Raw genomic sequence first — 27,877 nt, forward strand, 5'->3', positions numbered from 1 at the left:
GGGAAGGGCTGATATGTAAATGCCATTCTCAAAATAAAGCCACATGCAGTGAGGGAAAAAGAGCTAGATGATGAGTTTCTGCATATCTCTGCAAATTTTTTTGTCTGTAAAATGGCAACACGATCACATCTAAAGCCTCCTAGTTACAGATACTGTGCATTCTTAAACCCAACTCTTACTAGAATGTGGATTTATTTTAATAACAAAAACCATTTCTTTTGTATAATCATCTCTCTAAAAAATTCCAAGAAATGAAAAGACTGAAAAAGAAAGCATCTTTAATGCTACCCACGAGAAATAACAACCATGCATGTTTTAGTTTGTATTCTTTCAGCATTTTTATTTGCATTTTCTGTCTGTGTGTACACATGCTGTATGTTAAAATTATATATGTGTGTACATTCACACATTTTTATATATAATTACAATTTCCTCTCTAAAGGTGCAATTTTACTGTTTGTAACCTGATATTTTTCTAAAATACCCTGTTGTGTAATATTTTATGGATATGCTTTAAAATATTTGACTGATCTCCTATTGTTGAACATTTATGTTTTTTGCCACTTTCTGTTATTTTTATAAAATATATTTCAATGATAAAATTTAAGCTAAATATGTGTCCCAATCAAGCATTGTTTACTTAGCATGAATTCAGAGATGCAGACTTGCTGATTCGCCCTGCACATACAACGTAAGCGTCCTCATTTGCTCACCTGCCTGCAATCCGTGAAGCTGCCTGGTGTGTTGTTGGTCTTTAATAACCATGTGCTTGAACATTTTGCTACATTTCTTGGCCATTTCCGTGTTCTATTAGTTGCTTTTTCCTTTCTTTTCTTCATTTTTCTGTTCGTGTGTTTGTCATTTTTCTTGATTTTAACCTCTGCAGTCTGTCTTAAGAATATCTGCCTGCCATGTATGTTTCAAATATATTTTCCTGCTTTATCATTTTCTTTTGAATTTTGTCCATAGTTTTTTGCCAGGAATTTAAAAATGTAATCTGATCTGCCAGTTTTGTCTTGTAAGTCTTCTGCATTGGCAGTCATGATTAGAAAGTTCTTGATCTTATAGCTGATTAAATATTCATCCTTATCTTTTTCTAGTATGTCCATAGTTTATTTCATATTTAAACATTTCACTCATTTTGGTGTATGCCCCAATGCCATTTAGCAAATAATTCATCCTCTTACTGGTTTGATAGGCTACCTTTATCCGATAGTAACAGTTTTTAAAAATTCTTTCTAGGTCAACCCATTTTTCAGATGTTAGCAGTCGATTTATATGAAGAAAACACTCCAAATTCTAAGTCCTTTACTTCCTCATTTCTCAAACACCATTACTGAAAGAAAGTGGTTTCCAGGTTGATTGCATTAGTGGAGAAATACGACTCTCCGGGTGCTTAGATTATGAGGTTATGTGGATTTTATTATTTTTAAAAATGAAATGTGTGGCCATCCTTGAGCCCCAGGCTTAGATTCTACATTTGTAGTGGGGAACCCTCTGTGGCTAGATTGCTATTGAAATTGCTAAAACAGAATATGTCTTTATTAATATTTTCCTTTCCCATATTTGAGGGGCTTAACTTTCCTTTTCCTCCCCACATAGACTGCTCCTCAGTTTACACTGCTAATCAGAGCCAGGGACTGTGGAGAACCGTCACTGTCATCCACGGCCAGCATTCACATGGATGTGCAAGAAGGCAACAACCACAGGCCCATATTTACCCAGGAGAACGTGAGCCACTGGGGCCGCCCCGACATCTAAGCCCCAAAACATGTAGCCCCTGGGTCCTAGGCTCAGTTTTTCTTGGGGAGGGTGTTAGGCTGTTATCATATTGCTGTGAAGACATACCTGAGACTGGGTAATTTATAAAGAAAAGAGGTTTAATTGGCTCATGGTTCTATAGGCTTTACAGGAAGCCTGGTGCTGGCACCGACCAGCTTCTAGGGAGGCCTCAGGAAGCCTATGATCATGGCGAAAGGACAAGGAGGAGCAGGCATGTCGCTTGGTGACAGCAAGAGCAGGTAAGATACGGGGCGTGGGTGGGGGAGAATGAGGAACGAGAGAGGTAAGAGGGGCTGTGCACTTTTAAATGACCAGATCTCGTGTGAACTCAGGGCCAGAGCTTCCTTATCACCAAGGGAATGGCCAGAGCTATTTATGAGGGATCTGCCCACATGATCCGAACACTTCCCACCAGGCCCCACCTCCAACACTGGGGATCACATTTCAACATGAGATTTGGGTGGGGACAAATCTCCAAACTATACTGGGGAGTCACCCAAGATATATGCAGTTCTCCAAAGTGACTTCAGCTAGAATCAAGAAGCCAAATCATATTGACATAGAAGCACTTCATAATGGTCACATGAGCTTACATTTTTGACTGCTGTATGCCAGAAACTGTGCTAAGAACTTTTACATGCATTTTTTTCATTTTTGATTATTGAAACTACGACATGATTTCTGTTTTACAGATGGGAAAACTGAGGTCTAGGGGAAGACAGGGCATTCCTGTTTACTTGGAGTCAGGGGTTCCTATGCTCAGCCCAATTGACCCTGGGCCAGATGATTATTTGGAGTGGGGGCTACTCTGTGTGCTGCAGGATATTCACCAGCGTCCCTGGCCTCTGCCCAGTAGATGTCAGTAGCGCCCCTCAGCTGTGACAACCAAAAGTGTCACCAGACATTGCCAAATGTCCCTCGGGAGAACAATCACCTTTGGGTAAGAAGTCTGCACCTGAGGTTTTCACACCACGTTCAGGATTCTAGAGGGAAGGTGAGCAGGTAGTCTTTGGCCTCACCTTCCCCACCTTACCTTATCCAAGTACAGAAGTAACTGCAGTGACCCTTTAAAAACGTTGTATGTCAGGGTCCACGTGGGATTTCCCAGGCTGCAAGACTCCCAGCCCTTAAGAAAGTGTTGAAAACCACTGTGTAAGATGATTTGGGATAGATGCTCCACCTAAGGCATGTGAGATGGCTAAGAGATAAAATAAGAATCACTCAAGATCTATTTCCAATATTTTATTTTTTATTATTCCATATGTATTTTTTAAAAAGTAAATATCCACCATATTTCCTTCTTTCTCCTGACTCTCTCAGTGAGCCCTTTCTTGACTACTGAGTTAAAACCCTTCCACTTCTTTCCTGGGACACCATCTAGCCCCTTTGTGCTTTCTTCTGCTTATTAGTGTTCTACTTAATCAATTAGCTTTATTTATTTTATAAGTCATCCTACACACACACACACACACACACACACACACACTCTCAGCTCTCAGCTCCATCAAGGACGGAATTTTTGCCCGTCTTGTTCACGGCATCTGAAATGGAATATGGTACACAGAAGCTGTTGTTGAATAAATGATGCAAACAATTATTTTTAAAAGGTGTCATTTAATTAGAAAAAAAAAAAACCTGTATAAACCAAAGTGAAATGTTTGCAAACCAAAGCACCTCACCAGAGGTATATAATAACTACAAAATAATATTATGCTTGAACCTTGTTTCAAAATCTTTTCCTGGCTTGGTGAAAACCAATGCTCTAAAAATACGCTGGAAAAAAATATACCCTGTTATTTTGAAGTGCTTGTCTAGAAACATTGTCTCCCAAAATATTGAATAACAAGCTATTTCGAAGATCTACATGTGTTAGAAAAACAATCACATTAATCTGAATAACCGCAAGTGTCCTATTTTAGGGGAAGAGCTAGGATTTTTAGAGAGCATAAACTAGGATTGGGTATTATTATTTTTAAAATTCTTAGAAAAAATAGGGCATTGAGTTGGATTTAAGAGTACTTTAAAAATTATTTAGCAAGTCACAGGTAGGAGGGGCAGATATTCCAACGGATGCACCTTCTGCTGTAACAGGCAGGTTGCAAATCCCTTAGGACAGGTTCAGCAGCATGAGGAATATCCAGGACGTTATGATGAGGAAATTTTCTTTCTCCTTCTCTCTCTCGCTCTCTCTCTGCGTCTCTGCCTTCTTCCTCTCTGCTTTCCTTTTCAATTGTGTTTTTGTCTCCATGACATGCACATGATGATTGCCTCTTTCAGTATAAGATTCAGATTCCTGAAGGCCGAGTCAGCAAGGGCGTGGTGCGTCTCCTGGTTCAAGATGGAGATTCTGCATTTACATCAGCTTGGAGAGCAAAATTCAACATATTGCATGGCAACGAAGAAGGACATTTTGACATTTCGACTGACCCTGAGACCAACGAAGGGATATTAAATGTTATCAAGGTAACACCATACCAGTGATGTACCAACCAGGTGGTGGCAGACGCTGAGACCTCTTCTGTAGGATCACTCAGAATGAACTAGGAGCTAACGCCCGTGGATGCTAGGTGCTGAGACCATTACGTACCATGTGTCACCAGGCAAGGAAGGCAGGGTTTCAGTGCCACTTCTGTGTATGGGCTGAGGACTCCTTCTACCAAAATAATATCAATAATAAAACTTATTCTGATATGACTTAATACTTCACCATTTAATTTTTTGTTGTTGTAGGCATAACATAATAGATTTACATAGGCCTTAAAATGATTATTCTTTTTCAGATGTGATTAAGAAAATGAAACTATTTTCTTCGACACTAAAAGTTCTTTCTGTTCGTCTGAATTTTCAACGTTTAAGACTTTTAAAGTTTAAAACAAATGGGAGTGCATCTGTGTGGTCCCTAAGAGTATGGAGAGCCTCTGGCACTGTGCCTAATGGAGAAGCTGGCCTGGAAGAAAGTATTAGTCTCATTTACTGATTAGGAAACCAAAGCCCAGAGGGGTTAGGTCCTTTACACAAAGCCACACAGCTTGAGGGGTGGAGTGGAGGATCCCACTGGGGTAGTCTGACCCCAGTGCCTCTGTCTTCATTGCTCACAACTGGACCTAGAGTGACCAAGGCCTCTAGTGCAGTGCAGTGCAGGTGAGTCACCTGGGCACAAGGCAGACCTGAGTCAGCAGGTCTGGTGCAGGGCCCAAGATTCACCTGCCCATTTGACCAACTCCCAGGGGATGCTGATGGCCTGCGGACCATGCTATGAATACCAAGGCTCTGTAGACGTTGCACCAGATGCCTGGGGTTGAATTTTCAAAATATTCCTAGCCTTTTAATCCTTTTAAGTCAACTGACCACTTTGTACCCTCAATCACTATGATCATTAATATCTATATTTCCCTAAGTTCCCCTGATTTTTTTTGCAGCATGGTTGTCTCATTAATGTTTCATTAGGCTATGGTTTTTGTTGCATTTTTCATTACCCTCTGAAGGATGGTGGCTCTTTTCAACCAGCAGAAGAGGAGGGGAAAATAAAAGAGAAAAGAACTCCATAAATGATTTGAAAATGAGCTGAAGACTGTCTTTTGATCATTATCAAAGACAACGTAAATAATAAATGAAGTGCAAAAGCCACAAGCTCTGAGTTCGCAATGATGACTCGGTGCTGGGCTTCCTCTGGCCAGAGGAGCAGCAGGTGCTAATGATATCCTCTCTCTGGGGTTCCAGCCTTTAGATTATGAGACTCGCCCAGCGCGAAGCCTCGTCGTTGCCGTAGAGAATGAGGAGAGGCTCTTCTTCTGCAAGAGAGGAAAGCTTCAGCCACCAAGGAAAGCAGCAGCAAGCGCCACTGTGAGTGTGCAGGTGACAGACGCCAATGACCCACCAACCTTTCACCCCCAGAGTTTCATTGTCAGTAAAAACGAGGGTGCCGGGCCTGGGACCCTGTTGGGAACTTTTAATGCCGCGGATCCAGACAGCCAGATAAGGTGAGAAGAGAGGGCCAGGAAGGGCAGTTGTTTAAGTAGAAATAGCCACATAACCAAGAGGGCTCCTGTTAGAAAACCAACTCCTTGGACGTGTTCACAAGGTTGCCTCAGTCTCGGTGATGAAAATACAAGAAGCCACAGTGCATGACCACTGGCTGGGTTAAATGTCGTCTTCCATCCATAGCTTTTTCTGACCCCACCAGGAGAACTCATGTGTTGGTTTTCCTTTGCATTTTCCATGTGTTCCTTTTGTATTCTTTCCTTTGTGTGAGAATAATTCGTTATATTTGTCTGTCTCCCTGCTCTGTACCAGAAGTTATAAACCAGTACCTCTCTTGCTTCTAGGCAACAAAAGTAAGGTTTTTTTGTTTGTTTGTTTTGGTTTTTTTTTGGTAAATTGTGGTAAAATATACATCAAATTTACCATTTTAGCCATTTGTAAGGGTACGGGTCTTTGGCAGTAAGTGCATTCACAACGTCGCGCAGCCATCACCTCCATCCATCTCCGGAGCTCTTTTCATCTGGCAAAACAGAAGCTCTGTCTCCATTAACCACTCATTCCTCATTCCCCCTTCTCCAGCCCTGGCCCCCACCATTCGACTTTTTGTCTGTCTGAATTTGACGACTCCAGGTCGTCAAAGTAGAATCATACGATATTTGTCTTTAGGTGACTGGCTTATTTCACTCTGTATAATGTCCTCAAAGTTCATGCATGTTTAGCGTGTATCAGAATGACCTTCCTTTTTGATGCTGAGTAAACATGTGTGGTATTGACACATTTTTGCTTATCTGCTCATCCATCGATGGGCACTTGGGTAGCCTATGGCCTGAATCTCCTGATGTTCTTGAAGAAATGAAATAATTTGGCATTTTTGGGTCTGTGTTCCATGAGACCATGATCATGGGGACAGAATGGGACCATGAGTCATGCCCCTTCTCTCTCCAGGTCGAGCTCAGCAGTTGACCCCAGACTCCATTCCACCAGCTTCACTCATTTCTCATGCTTGCGTGGCCCCTGTCCACACTTCAGTGTGAGATTCCTCCCCTTACAGCAACCCTTCTCAAATTATCTGTTGGGAAAGGCTAGATTTTTTTTTTTAATTTCTAATTCATTATGGATTGATAAGTTTGCAAAATATAATGAAATTCAATTACTAGAAAAATTATCATGCACTAGAGGGGCACAGCAATGCTGACAACTCTAAGAGCTTCTCAACATTTGCCCTTCATTTTTGCAGTTATCTCATTATGAGCAGCCAACCAACAGCTCACAGACCCCTTCTGGTGCACAATGGTGCACCTTGAGTTAGCATGGCTCTTAAGAAGTAGCTGTCAAACTATAGTGTGTATCAATCTCTGGTGGAATTTGTTAAAATGCAGATTGCTGGGCCCCACCCGTAGAATTTCTTTTCTTTTATTGAGACAGTGTCTTTCTCTGTCACCCAGGCTGGAGGGCAGTGGCATAATCTCGACTCACTTCAACCTTCACCTCCCAGGTTCTCGTGATTCTCCTGCCTCAGTCTCCTGAGTAGCTGGGACTACAGGCATGTGCTGCCATGTCTGGCTAATTTTTGTATTTTTAATAGAGATGGGGTTTCACCATGTTGGCCAGGCTGGTTTCCAACCCACCCCTAGAATTTGATTGAGAGATCTGGGGCCAGGACTGAGATTTGCATTTCTAAGAAGCTCCCAGGGATGCCCGTGATGCTGGTTGGGGCTCCCTTTGGCACCACTGATAGGAGCCTTTCCTAATTCGCTGCTGTCTTCCTGTCTCTTGGGGATGGTTGGCTCATATGTAGGTCTCAGTAAATGTTTGGGTTGTGCTGAAATCAAGAACTAAACAGTCCATCGTTATAGCCTCAATATGGCTTTGTCCAGGAGGCAGGGTGAGTGTCTTTTGTGACAGGGTGGAGGCATGATCTGGGTGGGGGGCAGCTCTGGTTTCCTCTAGTTCTGCTTCATCTGCATTAGCTGAGGGAGCTGCCTTTTGGCCTGAGAAAATCCACAGAGGAACTCTGAGTTTCTTCCCCTCATTTGTAAACATTGCAAAATCACAGTGCTTCTAAGGAATTTCTGGAACTTTCCCTAAGAGGTGAAGCAGTGCACAAAAAGCTTCAATCCCTTTAAAAACTGACCCACCCAACATGAGAGAGGAATCCTTGCTGATCCTTTGAAAAACATTTGCCCAGAGGATGAAGGAAAAGCGTAAGGAGAAACTTCCCCTCTCTGCACCTTTCTGGGACCTGCACTTTTTGTTGTTGTTTGCCTGAGTCCAGAATGTTCCTACTGTGGGGCCACAGCAGGTAGCTGTGGTTGGCAACCTAGTAAGGTTGCAAAGCATGCCATACGATGGCTGGCAGCTCTTAGGAATCCTGGAGGGTTTGGCATGGCCCACCCCTTAAAGCGGTGTCAGGTTCACATAGGTGACGGGGATGTAGAAGACCACTTTGAGGAACAGGGTTACCCACCTGTGAACCGCTGGGGCTCTTCTGCAAAGGGAAACCCCTGGGGTAAAGTCCTAGGCTTCTGTTGCAAGGGCAGCTTGGTTTTTCACACTAAGCTACCATCATCTACAGGCAACTGAAGATGAGTTCCTTTCCAGGATGAAACATTTCCCCACGGCAGACAAAACTATGTTCAGTCCAACAAGGAGGGGGACAGTTGGTGTTCCGGTGAATGTCGATTCCACAGACTTAGGAGCGTCTTTAGGCTGTCCTCCCTGCGCCTCCATTCCGTTTGTGAATTTAGCACTCATAGTTTAATTTCTCTTAGAATTTCTCAAATTACTTGTGGTAGAAATAGTGTTTCTATGACATATTTTGTTTTTTCATGTAACTTTTTACATCTTTTGATGTAAGTTTTTAATTTTAAAAATTGCTGTCCGTTTTCCTTCTACAAGATATAAACTGGTTCATGACCCAGCAAACTGGGTCAGCGTAGATGAAAACTCTGGAGTGGTCACCACCATGGAGCCAATTGACCGAGAATCCCCTCATGTCAATGACAGTTTTTATATAATCATCGTTCACACTGTTGATGATGGTGAGTGTTTACCCAATATTGGAAAAATAAAATGCTCATGCTTGCTTCCTGCGGGAAAATAATCCTGGTGAGAGTCTTTCAGCACAGCGGAGAAAAGGATAAAATAAACCTTGTTATCACTCTGCATCCATGCTGGTGATTATTTTTGGTAGTAATTCTTGAAATGGTAAACAAGGGACCAATACCATCGAAAGAGGGCAGTATTCATTCAGAAGAGGCAATTAAACCAGCAAGGAGGCTGCAATCAAACCCAACATCTTTTTCATCTGTTCATGAGCTAACTCTTGAGCTCTTTGTCAAAGCCGATGGTGTGTGATAAATATTTAGCACAGCTTCCCTGTGCTTGGGATGGCATACGAGCTCAGGTAAATGGGACTGTAAGGGACACATTTGTCATAAACCAGGGTGGGTGGTTTTATGAGCATGTTTCAGCACATTTCTCTACGCTCTCCTAAGGCTGAATCTTTAAACACACCAAAACAAAGTTGAAGAAATAAAAATGTTCAAATAACTTTAACATTGTATTTAAGAAAGTCTGTGAACTAAAACCCAAGCTCCAAGTGATACGTTGCTGTACGTTCCACTCTGTAATTACCTAGTGGAATGTTGGGGGTGGGAGGCAATGGAGATAGGAAACACGGGTTCCTAATCAGTATTAAGGGTGGAGAAAAAGTGGGGCCGGTGTTTCAGGGCTCCCTCATTCTGTTATGGATGATTTTATGATTGGTACTCTTTTTTTTTTCGTTTATTTTTTGCTTTTCGTATTTCAAAAGCTTTTGGGGTACAAGTGGTTTTTGGTTACGTAGATGAATTATGCAGTGGTGAAGTCTAAGATTTTAGTGCACTGGTCACCTGAGTAGTGTACATTGTATCCAGTGTGAGGTTTCTTATCCCTTGGCTCCCTCCTCCCCTGCTTCTGAGTCTCCAGAGTTCATTATATCACGTGCTTAGCTCCCACTTATAAGTGAGAACATACAGTATTTGGTTTTCTATTCCTGAGTTACTCACTTAGAAGAATGGTCTCCAGCTCTATCCAAGTTGCTGCAAAAAAAATTATTTCATTCTTTTTTATGGATGAGTAGTATTCCGTATTATACATATGCCACATTGTCTTTATCCACTCATTGGTCAATGGGCACTTAGGTTGGCTCCATGTATTTGCAGTGGTGAATTGATGATTGCCACTTTTTTAATTAGAAAAAGTCCTTTTAGATAATTGTAGATTCACTTGCAGTTTTGAGAAATAATCTAGTGGATCCTGAGTATCCTTTGCCAGTTTCCCCCAGGGGCAACACCTTGCAGGACTACAGTGTAATCTCGTAACCAGGACATCAACACGGAGACGCAGCGCATTTGCCTCTCCTTAGGGACCCCCATGGGGCCTTCTTTAGTCACACCCATTTTCCTCCACCCCACCCATCCTTGACGCCTGGCACCATTGATTGACCTTTTGTTTGTTTAACGATGCCACATTCTACCTTGTTCTACAAATGATTTGAGGTGGTAAGTGCTTTATTAGCTTACCTTACCCAGATATTCTGAATGTTCATAAAAGCAGGAAAACAGATCATCACATGCGTGCCAGGAGAGTTATGATTTGAAAGGGAAACTGTTCTAGTATTTCAGGAATATTTGTTTTCTGAGAGATGGAGAGTGCTCATTCTCCAGGGCTCTGTGTGCACGAGATAACTAACTCCTGAAACTTCCTCCCCGTACAAGGCTTCCCCCCGCAGACTGCTACAGGGACCCTAATGCTCTTCCTGTCTGACATCAATGACCACGCCCCGACTCTCTGGCCACATTCCCGCTACGTGGAGGTCTGTGAGTCTGCCGTGCATCAGCCCCTCCACATCGAGGCAGAGGATCCGGACCTGGAGCCCTTCTCTGATCCATTTACATTTGAATTGGACAACACCCGGGGAAACACAGAGGACACATGGAAGTTGGGGAAAAATTGGGGTGAGTTTTTGTACTGGTCACGGGCAAAGAGTGGAAAATGACAGACATCCAATTCAAACAGTTTTAGGCAAAAAAGGACTTTATTAGCTTAAAAAGCCAGAGAAGTCTGTGTTCTGGCAGAGCTGGCTCTAGGTGCGCAAAGGATATCCCTGGCAGCCACCTTCCCACACATGGTCTGCTTCTCTCTAGGTTCCTTCATTTTTTAGGAAACTCTCCTCATCAGGGGGTAGGAGGCTGCTGGGAGTCCCTAAGACATATCCTAACATCTGGCAAGAAGCGTGTTTCCCGGGAAGCTCCAGGATTGATGTCACAGTTTGACCTGGGTCAGCTGCTCTGTCAATCACTGTAGGTGGGACTTAGGAGGGCAGACGTGCTGATTGACTGGTTCCCAGCCCACACCTGGACCTTGTTGGGATCTGGGCTCAGCCTCTCCTGATTCATACTGAGAATTCGGGAAGTGTGGGCTTCCCTAAAGAAACACTGGGGCACTGTTATCAGAAGATGAACTTGCTGAGCAGGTTAAAAGCAACTGGCCCCCCTGCCAACACTCTCCTCTGTGCCTCTAGCCATGGCATCTGTAGACTGTGGCACGGTTTCAGCTGAAACTGTGTGCTCATGTTGGTAGTTCTCAGACCTGGAGTGTATGGTAAAGAACTTCGCCTTGCCCAAAGAGAGGTCTGGTCTTTGTCCTTGGGGTCTGGGTGATCTCTATTGGGATATCATGTCTGATACCAGTGTCTCTTTACCTGGGTGTCTTGAGCTGAGCCGGATGGGGCAATGTGATTTAGATTGGGGACTTCTAGTCACATAGTGTCAGTCGACTACCAGAGAGGTTGGAGACTGAGGCCGCCCACCTGGGAGGCCCACCAGGTTGCCTGACCAAGCCCCACGAGGACACTGGAGCCTGAGGCTCAGGTGAATGTCCCTGACTGCAGCATCCCATGTGTGCTGTCCCTCACTGATGCTGACCTGGCTTCTCAGGAGAGGATGATGAGAAGCTGTGCCATTGGTGCTTTTCTGGACTCTGCCCTAGGTGCCTCTTTCCTTGTCTGATTTTCATCTGTATCTTTTCCTCGTAAAAAACGGCACCATCGCTGTAACAACTTTCAGTGTGTCCTGTGAGTCTTTCTAGAGAATTGTTGAACCTGAGGGTGGTCTTGGGAATCCATGAACTTGCAGTTGGTGTCAGAAGTGAGGGTGCCCTTGGGGACCCCTCCCTCTAACTCTGCAGTTGGCTTACTTTCATATAGAGCTTGGCCCGTGCAGGGCATTTAGTAAGCGTGCATTGAGCAGATGAGCAGATGAGTGAGTCAATGCATGCCATGTTCTTTTTCCCTTTGCAGGTCAGTCAGTTGAACTTTTAACCTTGAGAAGCCTGCCACGTGGTAATTACTTGGTGCCACTCTTCACTGGAGACAAACAGGGACTTTCCCAGAAGCAAACTGTCCGTGTAAGGATCTGCCCCTGTGCCAGTGGGTTCACGTGTGTGGAGCACGCAGATGCAGGAGTGGGGCTTCTTGTGGGGGCCCTGTCCCCTGTCTGTGCAGCATTTGTGGCTCTGGCAGGTCAGTGGTCTGTAGGGGTATCCTGGGACTCTGGCTCCTCTCCCTAGGCAATAGGCCAAGGGTATGGGGTTTGCTGGGGTAGGGGACAGCCGATGGCAGGATTGGTGGAATGGCTTTGAGAATGACTTCTGGGTGTACTCAACGCTCCTAGATGCAGATCAGAGGTTGCCATGTTGGCCAGGCACGATCCCTGGCCAGCAAAAGCAGCCTGTACTCACAATGGAATCCATCGGTAAACATAGTCAAGGAGTGGTCCTTTGTAATAACCATGGAGACAGCAATGTACAGATGTCCAGGCTCCTGGACTTGGCAAGGCTAATAAGAAAGCAGCTTTTCCAAGAAACAATACAATATTACTGGCCAGATAGTATTATTGATTAATTCAACAAACAGTTACGTAGCATCTAGTTGTATCCCGGAACTGTGCTAAACTTTAGAGCTATACAGATGACAAAGATGCAGTTTGACCTTGCCAGTTCATGACTGAGTTATAAATAAACAGAATAAGATCCTCATGAAACCTCTGATATGGGTGAGCTTGTCTAATCTGTTTTCCCTTTGTCTTATCACAGTGGCTCTGCTTTTCCTGTTGCGACGCTATTTTGTGCTTGAACCTAAGAGGCATGGATGCTCTATATCCAATGATGAAGGCTACCAAACACTGGTCATGTATAATGAGGAGAGCAAAGCCACTTCAGCCCAGGTAGTGGAATGTCATGCTTTGTGTCTTATGGCAAGGAATTCAATAATACACAGACATATAGCATGTGTTTTTTCACCCACTGTACCACCTCTTAATTGTTCACTCTTACCCATGTTTCAGTAGCAGGTGGGAAAAAATTCTTTCAAAAACTAACTCAGATAAATGAATTTATTGTTTTAGATCAATGATTCTCAACCATGAGCAATTTTGCCCCACAGGGGATATTCGTCAATGCCTGGAGACAGTTTTGATGGTCACAGTTAGGAGTGCTACTGGTGTCTAGTGGGTTGAGGTCAGAGATGCTGCTAAATATCCTACAACACACAAGACAGTCTCTACCACAGAGAATTATCTGCCCCAGTCTCCTAAGTGCTAAGTTTGAGAAACTGTGCTTAGGGAAAAAGTGATTTTTATTAGGTAGTCATTCCCTAAATGCGATTGTGTTAGGCTCACTGGTTAGATGAGTCTGAGCTGGCTTCTTGTCCATGGCTTTCGGTAGATCATGGCAGAACCTGCTCTTCTACCATTGTCCGGCAGAGGCCAACCAGAAAGCTCACTGCACTTGGAGGTACAAGGCCTGGGCTCTATTTCTGCCTTCACATCTCTTTAGCTTCATCATTTAACCCTACATCCTCATCTGTGAACTGGGATAATAAAGTCAAATTCTCAGATAGGTTGTGGATCAAAGAGGATGTCTAACACATCCTCTTTTAAGGTACCTGACACATGAAGTCACCTAACACAAGGCAGAGCCATATAAAGTAACTGGCCAATGGCCACTGGTTTTTCAAACCGACTGCTTCTGAAATGGGTCCTACGTTATCTTAGTCACCCTTGCAGCAACTCTGGGCTGGGGTTAGACAGACAAAGAGATGAAAGCGTTGTGAGCTCTCCTGTTTGTCTTCACATCTAGAATTAAGTGGTTGATTTAGAAAATGAACGCAAAAGAATTGTCAAAAGGAAACACACACAGAGGATTCGGTCACCCCATCTTACACCTCCCCAGTGGTTTTTTCCTGGAAGGGAGAGACTTGTTGAATGAAGTGAGACACTTTAGGGAAAAGATATTCCAATGAACTTTGATGTGATGCTCATGTAATTAGAGAGTTTCTCAAAAATATGTGATTGAAGAAGCTGGTGTTCGCCTAAGGCTCCCAGGGTTCTTTGCATTTTGTCTTCCCTGCAGTGTGAAGGAAGGTTAGGCTCCTCTGGCAGGTACGTGCCTGTGCACCCTCCTGTGAGCCCTTCCTGGGTGAGGAAACAGGAGCAAGGTCCAAGCTCTCCAGATTGTGAAGTCCCCTGGAAGGAATCTCCCTATCCCAAATGTGAGAGCAGCAGCAAACTTGATTTGTTGTGTAATTTTAAGAAGAAAACCATCTGGACAAACAGCAGTCTTTGTGTAACAGTAGAATTTCTTGCCTTGGACAGTTCCAGTGGCTCAGAGGCTCAACCACGAAGGGAAACAGAAATGGTTCCCAGGCCCAGGGGCTTGCTTCAGTCTCCTCCTTGGCAGGAGAGAGTGAAAGCTGCTGAGCTTGGAGGAGACTGGCAGGAATGTCGCACTTCCTGAGCATTGGTTCAAGTTGTAGCTGAGATGGAAGGGACAGTGGGGATGCCCTGGTTACCCTTCTTTCCCAGCAGCTTTGTGATTGTCTCTTGGAAAAGAGGAAGCAGCTGTAGAAGCAGTGTGAGTGGAAAGGAACCTTGGCCCTTGTGATGCTAAGACCAGGAGGGTTGGAGAGGGCTTAATGACATGGTGGCACTGGTCAAAGACCAGCTATGCCAGCGGGACAAGAGAACCTCATGCTGGGCAAGGGGCTCTGTTCTCTTCTTGTACCAACAAATCTTCCTCTTGTTTCCCATTCACAACTAAAGGCACATCTCCATTCCTGCTTCAGTATCTTAGGGCTCTGAGAAGTGGGATTCAACAGACCTGAGTGTAGATTCCAAATCTGTGATTGGTCAGTTACGTAATCTAACTGATTCTGACTTTCATATACAAAGTGAACTTGATAGTCTTCCATCTCCTAAGTTTGTTGGACACTTTAATCAAATAACACATGTCAAATTTTCAGTACTAACAGTCATGCAATACAGGGTGGCTGCCAATATTAGCATTATTCGCAGTAATTACTGATTATGTCTTTGTAACCTTGGTAAATAAGGCCATCTCTAGGTGCATTATCCCTCTATCCATCTTACACAAAGATACCAGCCTACATTGCACATCCACTCACCAGGAACATTGTGTGCTCTTGGGAAAACTCTACACAAGACATCATCACTAGGTGCACACATGTTGTCACATTCTGCTGCTAAACTATAGGGATGCTGTCTGATGGTGATGATCTGTGGAACTGCATAGATGCCTTCCCTGCATGTGGGGAAGCTAAGAGCCCTTGGCCAACAGAAATCCAGCATCCATCAACCTGATTCCCTCAGTGGACATATGTGTTGGTTGGTAAATGAATGGGACAATGCACAGAATACCGTGCAACAGTGGTGACCCCAAGAGCCATCACTATGAGCCCTAGAAAAAGACAAGCTTTTCAATTCTGAGGGCTCCTGAAACGAGCCTTTTACCATCAGTTTACACGGAACACTGAACCACGAGAAGCTCAACCTCCTAGCGAGCAATTACAAAAGGCAAACAGAAATAACATTCTTTTCCCACATAAGTCATCTAGATTTACAGGAGAGGTGTATTTTTTACGGTCTGGACTTCTGTGAGGGCATAGATACAACGTGTTTTGGAGAAAATGTCATTCCTTTCTTTCTGCTTTTGTTTCTGCTATCTGTGATTTCAGTCCTTGTCATAGTTCTTTCTCTTCGTTCTACAGACATGGTCAGATGCTGAAGGCCAGAGGCCGGCTCTGCTCGTCTGCATAGCTGCAGCAGGACCCAAGGAGGGAGCTAAGGTCACTTGCTCCTTACTTGCTTCTGGATTTCAGAGCAGTGACTTTCCTGATAGTTTCCCTCACAAGGAACACCTGGGATGCTCCTCCCACTGCCACATCCAGGGAGGTCCTTCTGCAAGTCAGCAACCCCAGCCCCCACCTGCAAAGCCCCATGGTTCCCTTAGCCTAACACACCCTTGCCTTTCTGTGGCCAAGTTCCTTCATCTTTGCTATGGCGTCAGATGACCCAGTGCTTCCAGATATCACTGTGTCCAGTGCCATATGGTGATTTTTTGCCATATGCATATGGCACTTGGACTATGTATTTCTTAAGACACTTTTTTCTTAAAATGGGCTTGTGTCCACATTAAGTACATTTATTTAAGTAGGAAACTTTATATTTCAACTGTAAATGAAAACACAGTTTTACTTGTATAAAGAGCAGGCAAGTGCGAAAATAGCCATGAAAGAAGTAGGGCACAATGACTGGGTGGACGATGTCACTGCCGAAGGCCTGGGGCCCCTCTGCAAGGAAGGCAGAGCATGGAAGCCAGGCTAGCACCAGAGTGACACTTCCTCCTGGATGTCATTAGGGTGTGGAAACAGAATTAGAAAGGGAATAATTTTCTCACCATGCAAATCAGTGTTATTTAAAATTGTTTCCCAAGTAGCTAAATCTTCCATTCCATAAGTAGTAGGTGTCCCCTACTTTGAAAACAAAGTTGACCCAGGATTGCCATAAATGAGCACGTGCCTGGCCAGGGCCGTGAGCAGGGCTGGGTCCGCTGTGCATTCTGACCATTAATCCCTGCTCCTGGGGGAAGGGCGTCCCTTTTCTAGTTCCTACAAACTTGCCTCCTGGGCTGGTGGGAGCCTTCTCTTTCCTTCCTCTGAGCCAGTCTGCAAACTTCTAGAGGCCTAGGCGTTGCCCTGAAGGGCACACTATGCACTTTGCATGCCTCATCTCATTGAATTTTCACCAGAACCCATAGGGGTGTGTGTGTGGTGGGGACAATCTTGCTTCCCTGTTTTACAGTGGGGGAAACTAAAGCCTCCGCCTTCTAGGTTTTGGTGTATCTCTGGGTTCCCTTCAGTGTCCTGCGAATATTCTAGTAAGTACATCTGTGGTGACTGCTTAAATAAACTGCCATTCACATACTTTCTCTAAGTGAAGCCATCACTTATGATTTATGGGTAACCTGATATTTTAAAATCTGCTGCATATAGCATGAAATAACGTCAATGAGACCATTGTCAAGGTCCATTGCCTGCTTTATTTTCTTTGAAATTTAACTTCATTATTGAAGCATCACTATTAAAATAATAGAAACCCAAAGCAGAAAATGCCCACAATCCCATCCCTAAATCTAAACAGTTTCACCTGTGAGTGTCACCTTCTAGATCTCGTCTGTCTGTCTATGCAGTTTCCAGGTGTCTGTGTCATGGAAAGCACATTAGCGTCTTCAGGTTCAAGCCTCCTCCTGCCAAATGGTTCCATTGCACCTGCCCTTCTATTCCCTGCCTCTCTTCATTTTCCTTTCCCCCCTCCCGCGCCCTCCCTCTCATCGTGTTAATTTGTGTTTGCCTATGAGTATATGAGCAAGGGGAAGTGGTGGGAGGTCACACATGCCCACTTTGTTTCCAGCTGGAGAGAAATCCATTCTCCTTTGAGTAAATCAGCATTTTCCCCCTAGGATCGCAAGGAAGTGCCTCCATCTGCAGCGAGCAGGGCAGCCCAAGCACACTCTGCTCTGGGGAGTTGGGTGAGTTCCAGAAGGTTGCTCCCTGCTGCGGCCATCTCACTAGTGACTGACAGTTGGTTCCCCTGAGAGAGGGCCCTTGTAGAAGATTTTGTGATACTGTCAGCAAAAGACACACAGTCAATGAAAATCTGAGAAGTTGGGCTTTTCCCACGCAACTCTATTTCCATCTATAGAACTAGGTATTACGATCATTGGTGGCGGCTGTTGTTTTTAGAGTTGTTTGATAATCCTGATCAAATATGACACTTTTTAGAACATCCACAAATAGATACATTTTCTCATGTCCTTCTAAGGGCACCGGAGATAATGTATAATATTAAGAGCACAGGACTTTGACCTTGACTAAATTCCAGCCCAGTGACTGCGTGCTTCTAGCGAAAGGGAGGTCTGACTTCCCCTGTGTGTTGTGTCTTCATGTATGCTACGTACAAATTCTAGGACTATTGCTTTGTGAAATGACGTTTTCTGAAATAATTTTCGACTAACTAGAAGTTGCAAAAATAGTACAGAGAGCTCTTGGGGATCCCCCAAAGATACCATCTTATGTAACCCTACTCCGTGATCAAATCAGAAAATGGACTTTGGCACAACACTATGAATATATTTCTCAATCACAGACCTTATTTGGACCTCACCAGTTTAACTAGCCATTATTTAATGGAAATTTACTTTTCCAATATAGAATTTAAAAGAGGTATTCCGGGTCTAAAGAGCCATAGAATCATATCCAATTTTTATGAGAGAGAGCTTCTAAAATAAATTCAAGTTCTCTATAATTTCATATCTTTGCACAGGCAGTATCTGAGCAAAGAGGAAAACATGCTGTTCTTCTTTGCACAAAAATGGTGCCACAAATCCATCACCGAAGGGCTCCTGCATTGATGAATGTTGGGTTCCATGTCCATGCAGCTGACCCTTCTGGTCCTGGTGTGTCCAGCTGCATGGACGTGGAACCCACACCATGGCACAGGGCCTCCCACTCTAAAGAACCCCTCCTTGGTTTAATATTCTACTGTCACCATCTTGAAATTCTTAATTTTAAACAAAGGGCCCAGACCTATAGAAATGTTAAGCTAAGGGGGTCTTAGAGATCATCTAATCAATTTTTTTTTCTAAACATGTTTTGCAGCAGAATTCTTCTTTTCAAATGAGATCCTACAAATAACTCCATTGTAAATAAAACGTCTAAGTACTAATTTTGTCTGCATTGACATTAATAACAGATACCTATTACCGATAAAATAATGATTCTGACATAAACAAAAGGAAGTTGAATGTTGTATATATAGTTTGCAAAATTATGTTAACTTAGCACCCAATTCATTGCCTCACATTATTATAAATTGGTTTTTAAAGTATCAAGAAAATTTTGATCTTCCCTTGGTGATCAGTCTCACGTTTACTGCCACTCTTGGGTGCTGGCCTTGCACCTGCGTGAGCCCGGCAGTGAGGCCCCGGGTGCTTTGCTTGCCTCCAGGCCAGCCTGACTCACATGATTTCATGGTGGGATTTGCGGGTCCCCAGGTAGCCACTCCTCCCGGTAGATGCCAAGCCTGTTTCCTACCGCTGTACCCTCTGCCCTTAGGTAGCACAGAGACCCAGATCCACAGACATGGGCCAGATGAGCAGGTGACTGCCAGTAGCCCATCATGGGGAACAGTGGGCAAGGTTCAGAGGAAGGGAAGCCAAAATAAGCAAGGAGGGGCAGTGTAGTTGAGGGGGAGTAAGGCATGAGTGAGGCTGTCAGCAGGAGCAAACCCTCCTGTCAGCAGGAGCAAACCCTCCTGGCTGGGCTCACTCGGGTTCCTTCCTCACTGAAAGTGTGTTTCAGCCCAGGCACTAGAAGGTCCAGCCATAAGAGACTGCAGGGCCCCCCCTCTCTGCCCCAACACAAAGAGAGGAAAAGCGAACAAACTGCCCTGGGCCTGGCTCTTTACCTCCAAAAGAACTGTGCTGAGTATGCCCCATCTGTGCTGGGGCCACTGACACACAGGGGTTGCAGGGTAGGACAAGGGCTCTGCTGTGGCATGAAACTCTACTGGTTTGCTTGCAGGCTTACCCAGATGCCACAGTGCACAGACAGCTCCTGGCTCCGCTGGAAGGAAGGATGGCAGAGACATTGAATCAGGTAGGGAGGGCTCCCCTTGTCCTGTGCACTGGCTATGGGTTCTGCATCCCCACTGTGCTCCAGGCTTGATCTGGGGACACTTCCTCCTACATCACTGTGTTAGTCAGCTAAGGCTACCGTAATAAAATACCATAGCCTGCCTGGTGGCTTACATAACAGAAATGTATTGCCTCATGTTTCTGTAGGCTAGAAGTCCAAGGTCAGGCTTCCAGCATGGTTGGGTTCTGGTGAGGGCTCTCTTGCTAGCTTGCAGATGGCCACCTTCCAGCCGTGTCCTCACATGGGATGGGGAGAGAGATACCAAGCTCCCTGGTATCTCTTCTTATTAGGGAACCAGTTCCATCATGAGGACTCTACCCTCATGAGCTCATCTAAACCTAATTGTCTCCCAAAGGCTCCATCTTCAAATGTCATCACATTGGAGTTAGGGCCTGAACATATCAATTTGGAGAGGGAACACATTTAAGTCCATAGCGATCACTTTCATGGGAATCCTCCATCCAGTGCTGCTTTGCAGAACCCAACTGAAGACAGAATTGACACAGGACAGGCAAGCCCCCAAACTGGGGATTAGCCCAGGAGGGTTTTTGGAAAGAGTTCAAAGGTGAGGTGGTGGTGTTAGACAGCAGTCTTTCATTGAACATTACTGCTCCTTGCAAGGCAGGGCTAACTGTTAGGCAGTATACTCAGAGTCGGAAATGTATGGGATGTTGGCAACTGTATTTATACCCACTAAAACCCACTTTCAATTATATGCAAATTAAGTGGCAGGTTGATACAAACTGAGGGGCTGGTTATTTAGAACCTTCTAGGAAAGGGGTGGGAACTTCTGGGTCACTGCCATGGCATTGGTAAGCTGTCTTGGCACTGGTGTGAGTGTCTTGCAGCAGTGAGCAGTGAGGGCAACCAGGGATCACTTTCGTCTCATCTGCTGGTTTTTGTGGGGTTTTTTGTTTGTTTTTGTTTTTTTAACTTCATCCCATCTGGACCAGATCCTGTTTTGGTCAGCAGGGTTGTGACCAGAAAACAAGACCTGCTGGCCTCCTACCTCAGAATGAAGGGTCTTTTCCTGCAAAATTGTGAAAGAAGTAGTTTGACTGCTCTGAAGGGGTCTATTGGGTGAGATTCTGATTTTAGGCATATCCTGGAAGGTCCCTCAACACAGCCACTGTGTAGTCCTGGGAAGATTGGAAAGCAGCTTGGGAGCTGGGCACACCCATGGGCAGGTTTACATGGATAGGGCAGAGCCAGTCCACATGCTCATGTCATGGAGGCTCTGCATGACCCCTGCTTGGAGAAGGATGTACCGAGAAGCTGCCCGGGCTGTTCTGACTCTAAGCAGCTCCTCCTGTTGCAGGGCAGTGGGAACTCAGGCCTGTGGAATCATCAGCACAAAGGAAGACATAAATGTAGACAGTCTCTGTTAGGTTAGACTTATTTTTTGACAAACACATGTATGATACTCACTTTGTTCTAGACTCTGTTCTGAGGACTTGAAAGATGTTAACTCTCAGTCTGCACATCAGCCTATTGGGGGAGGTGCTGTCATACACCTTTTTATAACATGAAGAAACCCAGGAACAAAGAAGTTGAGTAATGTGTCCAAGGTTACAGCCATAGAAAGCAGTAGATTTGGGGCTCAAATACAGGCAACTGGGCTCCAGGGTCTAGGCACTGGGGGGGCTCCTTAAAAAGCAGCAGTCCCCAGCACCAACTCTGTGGACCCTGCTGTAGTGGATCTGGGGTGCGCATCTGAGCCTCTGACTTCAGGTCCTGGGATCCTGTTTTGTGGAACACATTGGTGAGCCTGGACATCTCCTGCTGTGCTTGTCAGAGTGGATGACAGACAGGGCTGTGAACACTGTGGCCTGAGGAAGTGAGCCCAGACTGTGTCTGGATGTAGAGTCAGTGCCTGGGGTCTCCCCAGTGTCAGCTTCCTCTGGTTCCTGTCACAGTCCACAGGTGGGAGCTCTAGCTCTGTGCCCCAGTGACAGCCCCAAAGGTGCTATAGGCTTGGCCCCTTCTCACTGCCACTCCTTAGCCCTGCAGAATGGGTGCTGTCTGGCACCTACTTCAAGAGAACACAGACATCTTCTCTGAGCCTAGAAGCTTTATCTAAAGCCAGGCAAGCCAGGCTCCTACAGAAGGGGGCTGTGTACCCACAGAGTCAGGGCTGCAGGGCACTTCCCCAGGCCCTGACTGCTGGTGAGGAAGATGAAGGATAAGCTGTGGGGAAATTTCCGTGTGTCTCTCCTGAGCTGACTGTAACCTCCCTGAGGGCCAGGCTGTGTCATTACTGGTGATGACACAGGGGTCACTGAAGAACCAATGAAAGAACCATTTTCACTAGAACCCAATGTGGTAGATGAATCCAAAAACGGAGGCTCAGACAAGTTGCTCCAATGGTAAAGGCATGAAGGACAGAGCCAGAAATGGGGCGCAGAGTGGCCGACTACAGACGGGCCCACCTGATCATTGAGCAGCGTCAGGGAAGTCTCCTCTCTGAGCCTTAATTTCTCACCTACAAAGTAGAGTTGGGGCAGCTCTGCTACATTCTTGGGTGAAGCTTTGTGCAGACAAAATCATGTCTCTACGTAAAACGTAGGATGTGGTGATTATGATATAGTATCCGGCTTACCCATTTTCACATTTGTGCACACACACATGAATGCATGTCCATGCACACATACCGCTCATGCCAAGTGGACCATGTGGACAGTATCACAGGTCCTGCCTGGCTGAGCAGGAGGGGGATGTGTTCCAGCTGCAGGCCCCCTCCTCCTCTGCAGGGCAGGGAGGCAGCTTAATTCAATAGAAGCTCAAAGCTCTGCTTGGTGGTGTGAGAGGAGGGAACACCAGATTAGAGGGCCCTGTTCTTTCCTCGTGAGCCTTCTAACTTGGATGGTGGTGATGATGAATTATTGATCTGATGAGGCTTCCAAAATTGCTGAATCAGGGTGCAGACACCCGCTGTTCTGCTGTCAGCCTGGGGGTTTTGAAGTTGAATCCACCCAGTGCAGCCGCCACTGCAAATTCTGTTTTGCTCTGCACACACCATGTCCGTCGCTAATTGTCTATTCAGCTTCACTGCAAGAACGTGAACAGACTCCTAACACCTAGGCTGGAGCTTGTGTATCTGCTGGTTTTGATGTAAAAACTTTCTTTCCTCCCCCTGCCCCCAGCTCCCCCATGCCATATGGTCAGACAGCGACCACAGTCCCTGAATAAGCAGACCCAGTTAATGGACCAGATGTGCAGGCGAGCGTTCCCATGCTTCCAGTGGGCACCAAGCCTGACATAGCAGTAGACTGGGGTGGGGAGACGGCATTTCCCACTACACAAGGGCCCAGGCAGGGCTCTTGAGAATCAGAGGAAGCTGGAGACAGCTTGTTGCAGTCACTGGGTGGGGCAGGACCGGGGGCATAGTTAAGAGCTTGGAAGCCCGGGGTCTCATCAGAATGGGGACGTGCATGGGGTCCCTGGGGCCCCAGAGCTGCCCTTTCCAGGCCCTCCCCACCTCCCACCTTGGGCTTGAGCCCCAGGATTCTGACTGTTTTCATGCTCTACATGAGCTCACCTTCTCAGAATTACTATCAGTAGTGACGGATTAGACAGGCTCCCACTAAACCCATTGCTGCCAAGGTCTATGGAACCGGCTCTGGGTTCAGATAGCACCCTCTACAGGTGTTAGAAGATAAACAGGCTAAAACCCCCCTCCCCTCCCCTCCCTTCCCCTCCTGTCTCCTATTTATTGAATCACTCAGGCCAGAAAAGTCTTCACAGAGAGATGACTTGGGTCCTGAATGCTGAGCTGGAATTTGCTGGGTAGAGATTGGCAGAGGAGGACTGTCTAGGGTTCTAGGCAGAGAGGAATGAGCAGATACGAAGCCTAGGAAGTGTTTCTGGGGTTTGTGCAGAGGGTGGACCTGAGGCAGGAGAGGTTGGGGAGAGGAAGAGATGGTGAGAAGACGGCTGTTGGGAGGAGAAAGCCATGACAACCTTACAGCAGGGCGGCTTAATGCGCAGAGCAGGGACCCCTGGCTCACATCAGAGATCAGGGTGGGTGTCAAGCTGGAGCCTGCCCGGGGTGCTCCCACCCTGTGGCTGTGCCACCACTCAGAACTGGAAATGAGGCTAGAGGACAGAAAGAGCGAGAACGGAGGCTCTAGGGAGGTTGTCACGGCCAGGTATGTGTTCCTGACACCCCTATTTCGTCAGTCACATAGCCACATCTAGCAGAGACGCAGGAAATGTGATCTTGCCGGGTGACCAGAAGAACAAGAAATGAGTTTAGCGAACTCCTTGCCACTCTTGCCCCAAGGACTGGAGATAGGGACCTATCCTCAGGCATTGGTCATGGGGCTGGAGGAGAGGGGACAGAACTAGGAATATGGCCGAGCATTTGAGAGGATGGGGCAGGGGAGAGGTGGCGATGACTCTAGGTTTCAAGGTTGAGCAGCTGGGCTGTTGGGGATGTTCTGACTTAAGCCAGGCTAGAGTTTCATGAACTTTGGTTATTCTCGCACGACTGTCACACTTGTGTTTAACCCACTCACTATTATGTATTTAATGCATTTCTGTAAAGCAGCTCACATGTTAATTAGCTTTTGGCTTTACGATCAGCTAAGTAATGTTATTTGTGAAATCATGGAGTTGGTGTGCTTGTTATTATGTTTTGAAATATACTATAAAATGGCCATTGACTCAAATAAATATGTGTTCTGATACCACTGAAATCATCTAATGCTGCAGGGGTCAGTGAACTTCTTATAAAGGGCCAGAGAGTAAATCTTGTAGGATTTGAAGGCCAGTTCCCACAGCTCAGCCCTGCTGTTCCATGAAGGCAGCCACAGATGATACACAAATAAACGGTCTTGGCTGTGCTCCAGTAGAACTTAATTTACGACAACAGGTCGTGTGGGGGATTATCCCCTGGGTTTTAGCCAGCTAGCCCCTGTAACAGGGGGTGCACACTGTACTTGGCAAGCATTGAGGGAGGGGCCGTGGGAGGAGGAGATGCAGGTTGTGGGCAGAACCACAGTGGTTTCCAGGCTGTTGAGTCTGAGGTCTCTGTGGACATTCTCGTGGAGCTGTCTGGTTGGAATTCTGGCTCTGAATGTGACCATAGGGAGTGTCACAGACAGAGATGGTGATTGGGACGTCACCATTGGGTAGGGATGGATGAAGCCATGGCCTGAGCGTGAACGGGGAGACTGGAGGGCAGTGGATTGAGGAGCCATGTGGGTGAGAAAGGGGTGGCAGGAAATGGTGGCTGCCCTTTTTTGGAGGGAGGCTGTGAAGTATGAACGGATTGAAGGACAGACCTGAGCACATTTTGGGGTTGGAAGAAACAACCCACAGCAAGAGCCCAGGAAAAGATGACGAGAGAGGGGACAGTTGTCCAAACGAGGGTCTGGGGGGTCATGGAAGGGGAGGTGTCCAGAGCACAGGACAGGGAGGGGCTAGCCTCCAGAAATGAATCTGCAAGAGGGTGGGAGTGGGTGGGAGGTCCTCCTGAGGGCTCCTGTCATACTCCTGGGGCAGCCACCAGTGTGTCACAGTTCCCTCTCAGACTGTAAAGTGGGATGTCTCCCCTTAGCCTGACTGCCACTTCTGGGACTGTATGAACTCCTGTGTCAGCTGAGGACGTGGGGCCTGCGTGCCGTTCCTACTACATTGAGGTGTTCCTCGAATCAAACCTAGAGAAATGAGCTGGGTATGGAAGCACATGGCATTTACCTTCTCTTTCCCCGACTTTTCCCCAGAAACTCCATGTTGCCGACTTGCTGGAAGATGACCCCGGCTACCTACCTCACAGCCTCTACAGCCAGGAGCGGGAGTGTGGAGGGGCCTCATCCCTCAGCTCTCTGGCCAGCTTGGAACACGAACTGCCGCCTGATTTGCTGGACTCTGGGTTCAAAGGCGACTCTGTTTGAGGAAAGATATGCAGAGTCAGGTGGTCCTTCCTAAAAAATGTATATTTTGGAGAATTGAAATAATTCATGGAGGGGAATCACTATTCATGGATTTTTCCCCTTTGCTCTTCTTTTCCCTCCTTAAAAAAAAAATCACCTTCTAGTCCTAGGATGAGGACACACTATTAGTTTGAATTAAATGCTTTGATATTCTGAGACCAGCCATCTTGAACCCAAGCAAAACCACAAGTTGTGCTTTCTTAAAATTTGATTTGTCCTATTTTCTAAAGAAACTTGAATTTAATTGTGTTATTCTTAGCTTCCACTGGCAGCCTAACTTTGAGGGTAAATGAAAATATAACTCATCGATTACCCAGCCACTTGGGAACAGCAGGTAATACTGAAGAAAAATGAAAATAGATTTTAAAACGTTATTTACGTTTCTATGATTATGATTCTGCTTCCATTTAAGGGAAAACTTAGGTAAATAGAGAAATGTTTTCTATAACATTTGTAATCAGTATTTTAAGTGATTTTTTTAAAAATAAGTATTGATCCCTATTCACTTTTTGATTAGATAAATAGATAAAATATTGTATCTTGAGAGAAATGATTATGCTGAAAGCTTTATAAACAGTACACTCTTTAAAAAATGAAGAGCTCACATAATTTAACTTGTATGTGTTATGTAAGTAAAAGAGTTTAGGAGCCTTTGAATGAATAAGTTCTGATTAGATTTTATCTTTAAACAAAACCACACAATTTAATTGGTTTTTACTTGTCCACTTACTGCTAATGTCAGTTTCAGGGGAGGAAATGGTTTCTTTTAAAAATCTTAATAGGGAGACATATGCCGTAAAATAGTCAGTTTTCTAGTCTGTGTAGTAGATAAGAGACTGACTAAGCAAAGTTTAAAATGCTATTAGCACACTTTAATGCACATATTGAATATCTAAAAGTCTACAGCCATATAACATGTGTATGTAATTAATGAGCAAATGCTCTCTCTCATGCCCTGAAATAAATCCGCAGAAACATGTTTGCTGTTGAATCAGCGAAGTATTATGTTAACCAGTGAGTTACAGCTCACAGTTAAAACGTTCCCCTTCTTTTTGAAGAAGCTGTGCAAATAATTCTTTTAAAGAGATCTGGACTTTCTCACCTGGTTACCTTGCTCTTTCTCCACTTTGAAAAGCTGAAAAAGAAGAAAAACCACATTTAAAGCCCTGGAATGTCTGAATGGGACGCTTGAATGTGTAGAACAGCTGTATTGATCCTAGCATGACTCAGAGGACAGTCTAGGACATTTTCTGAGTAATTCAGGATAAAAGTCATTTTTTTTAAGAAAAATATATGTGTTTGGACAACAAAACAAAATAAACACATTATTCAATTGCTTCCTTATACTTACCTCTTTCACTCTGTTCCCTGTAGATTTTTCAAAAATTCTCTCAGGTTTTAAAACTTTATTATTTTATTTTAAATCATATAATCATTGTACATATTCATGGGGTACATAGTCATGTTTCAATACATCTACAGTGAGCAAATCAGGGCAATTAGCATAATCATCGGCTCAAACGTTTTTCAGTTCTTTGTATTAGGACGGAGCATTCAGTATTCATCCCCCTTCTAGCTATCTAAAACTATGTGTTATTGTTAACTATAGTCATCCTATAATGGTATAGAGTGCTAGAACGTATTCTTCCTAGGAATAATTTGCTGTAATTTTGTATCCTTTAATACGTCTCTCCCTATCCCTCTTTCCCCCTACCCTTCCCAGCTGCTGTATCCTCTGTTCTACCTTCTACTTCTGAGATAAACTTGTTTTTAGCTTCCACATATGCGTGAGGACATGTGGTTTTCAACTTTCTGCTGCTGGCTTATTTCTTTTAACATAATGTCTTCCAACTTCATCCATGTTGCCATAAATGACAGAATTTTTTTATTTTAGTGGCTGAATAATATTTCATTGTGTATATATACCATACTTTCTTCATGAATTCATCTGCTGTTGGACAGCTAGGTTGATTCCACATCTTGGCTATTGTGAATAGTGGTGTAATAAACCTGAGATGCAGATGTGTCTTCAAAATACAGATTTCTTTTCCTCTGGACAAATGCCCAGTAGTGGGATTTTTGA

At 45.0% G+C, this 27,877-nt stretch overlaps 1 protein-coding gene across 1 annotated transcript in view; it reads left to right on the top strand.

Annotated features, from left to right (window-relative positions):
- CDH26 (cadherin 26) overlaps window positions 1–26,773 on the top strand; it is a 60,757-nt gene extending 33,984 nt beyond the window's left edge. The window contains 14 exon segments of the mRNA XM_033186945.1: window positions 1,243–1,299; window positions 1,302–1,408; window positions 1,603–1,731; window positions 4,060–4,245; window positions 5,503–5,762; window positions 8,662–8,804; window positions 10,524–10,763; window positions 12,107–12,328; window positions 12,901–13,031; window positions 15,872–15,949; window positions 17,623–17,691; window positions 19,745–19,819; window positions 25,585–25,727; window positions 25,729–26,773. Coding sequence (XP_033042836.1) covers window positions 1,243–1,299; window positions 1,302–1,408; window positions 1,603–1,731; window positions 4,060–4,245; window positions 5,503–5,762; window positions 8,662–8,804; window positions 10,524–10,763; window positions 12,107–12,328; window positions 12,901–13,031; window positions 15,872–15,949; window positions 17,623–17,691; window positions 19,745–19,819; window positions 25,585–25,727; window positions 25,729–25,789 — 1,901 coding nt within the window. The 3' untranslated portion in view covers window positions 25,790–26,773.
- The last annotated feature ends 1,104 nt before the right edge of the window (window positions 26,774–27,877 follow it).

The sequence above is a fragment of the Trachypithecus francoisi genome, unplaced genomic scaffold (assembly GCF_009764315.1).
Source record: "Trachypithecus francoisi isolate TF-2019V2 unplaced genomic scaffold, Tfra_2.0 Lachesis_group21, whole genome shotgun sequence".
NCBI classification, from domain to species: domain Eukaryota; kingdom Metazoa; phylum Chordata; class Mammalia; order Primates; family Cercopithecidae; genus Trachypithecus; species Trachypithecus francoisi.